The 6,488-nt window shown below is 39.8% G+C and overlaps 1 protein-coding gene across 1 annotated transcript; it reads left to right on the top strand.

The window, feature by feature from the left end:
• The first annotated feature begins 432 nt into the window (after nt 1–432).
• On the top strand, nt 433–6,095 carry LOC124651749 (protein ZINC INDUCED FACILITATOR 1-like). Its single transcript, XM_047190788.1, has 17 exons — nt 433–758; nt 989–1,029; nt 2,014–2,074; nt 2,393–2,495; nt 2,586–2,688; nt 2,822–2,875; nt 2,980–3,042; nt 3,119–3,168; nt 3,248–3,323; nt 3,423–3,593; nt 3,866–3,953; nt 4,063–4,148; nt 4,275–4,382; nt 4,563–4,607; nt 4,716–4,804; nt 5,358–5,401; nt 5,681–6,095. The coding sequence occupies exons 1-17, from the start codon at nt 617–619 to the stop codon at nt 5,785–5,787; spliced, it is 1,431 nt and encodes a 476-aa protein (XP_047046744.1). The 5' UTR covers nt 433–616; the 3' UTR covers nt 5,788–6,095.
• Nucleotides 6,096–6,488: the final 393 nt, after the last annotated feature.

The raw sequence follows: 6,488 nt of genomic DNA, 5'->3' as shown, positions 1-6,488 counted from the left end.
AAACCCAACGGACAAGAGGGGTGGACATGGCTGCATTTACATCCACGAGCTAACGTAAATAGACCAAAACCGATATACAGGAAATGAAATGAGTAGGGCCCTAACACGACAACATTGTGGAAATTGTGGACCGTGGTCTGTTGTTTTCTTCAACCGAAATTGGCTCGACGTAGTTGCGAACACGCCACAAATTCCATTTGCTAACGTACGCGGCGCCCCTAGGCCCTCTACTACCATGGATTTGCCTCGATCGTCAGGTGCGGTGGCTCCGTCACCCTGCCTCTCACAGCCACAGGAAAAGCGTGGACACCGCTCTACTCGCTGACGCGCGTCACCCGCCTCACGTGTTACATACTAGTGCTGCATCATGGTCAGTGTGGAAGAGATGAAGACGCAACGGGGCACACGTACCAACACACGACGGCGACAGAGTGAGCTACTAGCTTTCTCAGCGCCGTTACCTGTTTCATCTTCTTCTCCGCCTTTAATTTTACAAGCAGTCGACCTCCCTCCACATCGTCTCCACTGCGCTGCCAGCCTTACTTCTACGTCTCAGCAAACCTCCACATCTTCCTACTCGCACTTGAGGTTTGCAGGTGCTGAGCGAGAGGCTGAGATGGGCGAGGCGGCGTCTCCAGCACCGGCCAAGACGTACTACGACGGCTGCCCCGGGTGCGCCATAGAGCGGAGGAAGGAGAGCAGCAAGGGGATCCCGTACAGGGAGCTCTCCTTCGTCGGAATCACCACCTTCGTTTCATGTTAGTGTGTTGTACTACAAAACTAGCTGAATTGCTGCCATCGTCTCTCTCTCTCTCCCTCTCGGTCTTATCTTATTTGTGCTTGCACCTACAGCACTACATAGTGGATTATTTAATTTCCTCAATGCATGCTTCTGCCTGTCTGCCTAAGTTCTTTGGTCGCATCATTCTCAACATAACCGATATTTCTCTCTCCGCATCTCATGTACGTCTCCATCGATCTTCCTCAGCTTTGCCGATCACGTCGCTGTTCCCGTTTCTCTACTTCATGGTAAGTCTATCATACGCATGCCGTTTTCTTTCATTGCTACTGCCTTTTTTTGTCTCAGAGTTTATTTTAGCTTCCTTTGTCTCCCTGTTTGTTTTTAGATTGTACTACTGCTAGCTATACGCCATTTTCTTCATTGATAGTCATAGTTTTTATTTAAGTTTCTTTCTTGTCTGCTTGTTTGTTTCAAGCGCATACGAGTGTAGACTGGCTATCAAGTGTAGTACTACTCTAGAGTGCCTAGACATGTTTGGTTGTTTGCTGGCTACCTGGGCATGTACAACAGAGTGGTCTTTGTCCCTGTCGGAAAAAAAAAAAAAAAACAGAGTGGCTAGGTAGTCTTCATGTACTCTTGTAACTATAGCCTTTTACCACGAAGAGTGATTTTACCTCCTTTTGTCATGTTGGTACGTTTTGGATCCACATGTTATTAGTGCAAACCGAGTGGCTAAAAGAATACGCATCAAAAAATCCAGTGGCATAAAGGAGATAAGCCGTAGTCTAGCCATCATCACCAAATTATTTTTGTAAGCAGGCCGCTGTCAAGAGACTCTTTTTATCTCTTTTTCGAAAGACAAGGTGACTCTTTTTCTTGTGTTCGGTTTCAACAATTAGATTCTGATCCACACATCCAGTGGTCGCAGCAGTGCACCCCTATGGTCGGGAATTTTTCAAAGTTGGATATATATTACCTCCATTCCAAACTTTAAAGCCTATATTTTTTTTAAAAGTCAAACCAAGTATAATTGACCAAATTTTTAGAACAATCTATCAACAAATATAGTATTTTTTAGATACCATACGAAAATATATTTCATTATCTATTTAATGATATTAATTTTGTATTTTACATGTTAATGATTTTGGTAAAAGCATAGTCAAACTTGGCATAGTTTGACTATCTAAAAATAATATAAGACTTAAGCTTTGGGATGGAGTACTGTGCAAAAATTAATGAGCACTCAAGTCTTTCCTTCTCTGAAACAGATACAAGACTTGCATGTTGCTCAACGAGAAGAAGATATTGGATTCTATGCTGGATTTCTTGGTAAGATTGTGTTAGCACATAATTCTCAAAGAGTAATTAACAACAAAGTCCATGCATGTATTTTTGTGGCTTTTTCTATATCTCAGTTGATTGAGATTTTCTTTCTGAAGTCCCAATCAATTCAGAAAAATAATAAATCGACAGAGACTCCAAAATTCCCAATCAATTGAGTCTAACAAAAATATAGTATTTTTTTTTCTATAAAATTACCAATATTCGTTCATACCTGGCACCGGGAGCACCAAAATTCATGCATACTTCTATGTTCCACAAAGATATCAATATTTTGTGCATACTCTTTTAATACTTCTATTGTAGGTGCATCATATATGGTTGGTAGAGCTTTCGCGTCAATCTTTTGGGGAATGGTGGCAGATCGCATTGGGCGAAAGCCTGTAATAGCATTGTCGTTACTTTCAACGTAACTGCTCTTAATATCTTTCACTGGTGAAAATTTATTATCCATGTGATTTATTTTGTATACAAGCTAATTTCCATATCTGCATTTCAGAATTGTTTTCAATACTTTATTCGGATTAAGTGTGAAATATTGGATGGCTATTACTACAAGGCTGCTGCTTGGATCTTTAAATGGATTTCTTGCACCAATAAAGGTATTTTGAAATATAGATAACAATTGTGACGAATAAACAAAGGAAGGATATCACCATCAGCATCTACATATATTCTTATTGTTATTATGTCAAATGTCTATTTGAATAATGTGAAAGTTACTTGTGGATGCAGGCTTACTGCATTGAAGTTTGTCGGGATGAACAACAAGCTTTGGGCATGTCAACCGTAATTCTTTTTCCACATTAAGCACTTAACTACTAATGTTTTGTCCACGGTAGCACTATGATAAATACCATGAAGCTAATTTGATCAACTTCACCAAAACTTAGGTCAATACAGCATGGGGATTGGGCCTTATAATTGGCCCAGCAATTGGGGGCTACCTTGCCCAGGTAATATGAAATATCCTGTAAATCTCAATCGCACTAAGAGTATTTCTTTTCACCTTTTTTGTCTACTTATCACCAGCCAGCCAAACAATATCCACACATTTTCAACGACAAATCAACATTTGGGAGGTAAACTTTTCTCCTAGATTTCCATACTAAATAAAATAAATGTTTAATCATTTTAGTGTTCTTGATCCCAATTATGCAGATTCCCATATCTTCTTCCATGTCTCTGCATATCAACTTTGGCAATTTTTGCCCTGATAAGTTGTATATGGCTTCCTGTATGTATATTTCCTGAAGTCTGCTTATGCTATCTATACTACTACCTATTATTGTGTTTTGTTTGAATGTTTATCTGGTATGGTCAATCAACTAAACAGGAAACTCTACACAAGCACACCAACCTTGAAAAGGTAGTTGAAGCAGCTGAACCTTCTACATCTCAAGAACATACAGAGTCGCCTAAGAAGAGCTTATTAAAAAATTGGCCACTGATGTCATCAATTATTACATATTCTGTCTTCTCCCTCCACGACACTGCATACAGTGAGGTAATAGGCGATATGATTACTTCACTATAGAAGTGCTTCAAAAAGATAATGAGATCTAGGTGCAGTACAATATATATGTCAATCATTTCATGTCACTGTGTGAGATTGACCTATTTGATCTAAAATGTGTACATATTCGTCATGCAAACATGAAATCTGCTACTACCACGATTCTTTAATATTTGAACTGCCAAAACGTCTTACAATTAGAAAGTGAGGGAGTACTTGGAAGCATAATTATTCTAATCATTACCACCACACTTGAACATCAGATATTTTCTCTCTGGACTGTAAGTGATAGAAAATATGGTGGACTTAGCTTTTCATCTAAGGATGTCGGACAAGTTCTTACAGTGGCAGGTAAGTGTATTAAATCAATTCCTTTCCAGATTTTTTTGAAGAATCTTAGGTAGGTCTTAGATAATGTTGTGTGTTTAAGCTGCAATATATGCGATTTTTTACACTGCAGGTGCATGTCTTCTTGTATATCAATTATTTGTTTATCGTTGGCTCGATAAGATGCTTGGGACAATCAACTCAACCCGCATCGCATCTGTGAGTTACTAATGTCATTCTTTTATCAGATAAAAAAAACTGTCACCCTTTTTATATATGGGAATTTCAGTTTACTTGATAATTCACTACTGCCTATGTTTTCTCAGTTGACCACTAGCATTGCAGGCACTGTCTATACCAATTATTGCTGCTTATCCGTTTCTGACACACTTGTCAGGAATAAGACTTGGTGTTGTTCTATATATGGCAGCAATGTTTAAAAGCTCTCTTGCTGTAAGTACTTTATTAGGAGCTTATAGTTCCAAGATTTAAACCATCTTCACCGCTTCCAGCAAATGGTCGATACATGTGATGGTAATTCATCATAAATGTTCGAACGTATGCTGGTACTTGGTGCATTTCTAATTCAAAAATTTATCTTTCACAAATACTCATTCTTGGTATGTTGATCAGATAACTAGAGTCAGCGGCACCTCTCTTCTACAAAACAATGCTGTCGTATGTAACCAACTTTTCTGAATTCACTTGTATACTATCCCAGATCTTACATAGGGAAAACATTATATTCGAATGCACTGACGTAAAAAATAAAATCCACGTTTACAGCCACAAGGGCAAAGAGGTGCTGCAAATGGAATAGCCACAACATTCATGTCCTTATTCAAGTCTGTTGCTCCGGCTGGGGCCGGTATTATGTAAGTATAACCATGCTTTCTGTTTGTTTAACACACATCAACGTGTGTGTAATTTGAATTAGAAGAAGAGCACCAAATTTGTGTATAGAAACGAAAGTGGTGCCAAAACAACAAGCAAACCAAAGTACACAAAAAAATAGATCCTAACAATCCAGGTGGTGATGGCTTGTCGCGGCCTTAGTGTAATACACTATTGTTTTCAGCATCTCCTATTTATTGGAAAGACAAAGAAGAAGAGCAACAGCTAAAAAAATTATATTCTGGCTTTTCATAATCTAAACTTTGTAGATTGAACATTGGTTTCTTGGTTAACATGCTTACTCTTACCATTCAAAAAAAAACATGCTTACTCTTTTGGAAATACTAGTTGACCAAACCAAAAAAGCATGCTATTATCCGTAAAACGTAAAACATTTCTCAATTTCCTATTGTCTAGAGAACTCATGTTACCTGACGATCAAGATAAAAACATAAAGTAGTCGTAATGAGACCGTAGATATATTTTGGCAAAATGAATTAAACTTACTTTGCAATACCTTTTCTGTGATTGCAGATTCTCGTGGGCACAGAAGCGCCAGCATGCAGCGTTCTTTCCAGGTAAATTTAGACTTCTGAGAAATATGTAACTTGCAGCATTACAAATTTACAATAGCATTTGAACCTTTTAACTGCTAATTTATAATTTGGTGGTTTACCCGCTAAAGTCTAAACTATGGTAGGTAAGAAATAGGAAGAGTTTAAACCAGGTGGATAATTTTAACTAAACGAGGTGGACTTTAGCATGTTTATCATAGGGATTGAATATAAATGTCAATTCGTAGAAATTCATAACCACTCTCAAAACGCAACTGTTTAAATTGTTGCGTGTACGTTCAGGTGATCAGATGGTGTTTCTTCTGCTAAACTTGACAGAGGTACTCGGGCTCATATTGACCTTCAAGCCATTCCTGGCAGTTCCCGAACATTACAAGGAAAACAGATAGGTCTAGATAGTGCTACAAAGCATGCTTGTGGTACTGTGGCACCACCGCACCATCATGCTGAAGACTGAAGAGCCCCCTTTTTTGTATCTCTAGCTGTAGTAGTGTTGCTAGCTGTGTGACCTAAGCAATCAATCTGCTAGTTGAGCAATCAACTGCAATCTTGGCATGCCCCGGTGTTCACCCAGATGTTAGCATACGTGTAATAAGCAGGAACTGAAGTCTGATGAACTCTGTAACAGTACTGAACCTTTCGATTTCTTGATGAAATTGGGGGGTTTGCTTGCCCTGCTAAAGAAACGGCAATAACTTTGGCAACATGATTGGACTGCTATTCCTGTATGAGGCGTTATGTACTACGATGGATCTTGTCATGATAATGGGAACACGGATTGGATCGGCGAGAGATGGGTAGGAGAGTGGGGCCGAGCAATTCGTACCCGCGCCTGGAACGACGTCGCGGCGGTTCCGGGATTAGCGTCGCTCCCGGGTCCTCGCTGACCCTCCAGCTAGCACCTTTGCCGGCTGCTAGCGCGGCGGCGCGAGCACCCGACAGGACGGCGAGAGCTCCTATCGGTCGCCATTAGCGACGCAGGGGTGTAGTTCTCGCAGCAGTAGCAGAAGCAATGTGCGGTATATTTCCCGATCTTATATGTACAGTAAGTTATTCCGTTTAGGCCTGTTATTACTCAATTGAATCATGG

The sequence above is a fragment of the Lolium rigidum genome, chromosome 5 (assembly GCF_022539505.1).
Source record: "Lolium rigidum isolate FL_2022 chromosome 5, APGP_CSIRO_Lrig_0.1, whole genome shotgun sequence".
NCBI classification, from domain to species: Eukaryota; Viridiplantae; Streptophyta; class Magnoliopsida; order Poales; family Poaceae; genus Lolium; species Lolium rigidum.
Note: the sequence above shows the minus strand (reverse complement) of the source record. Positions and strands in the feature narration are given on the sequence as shown.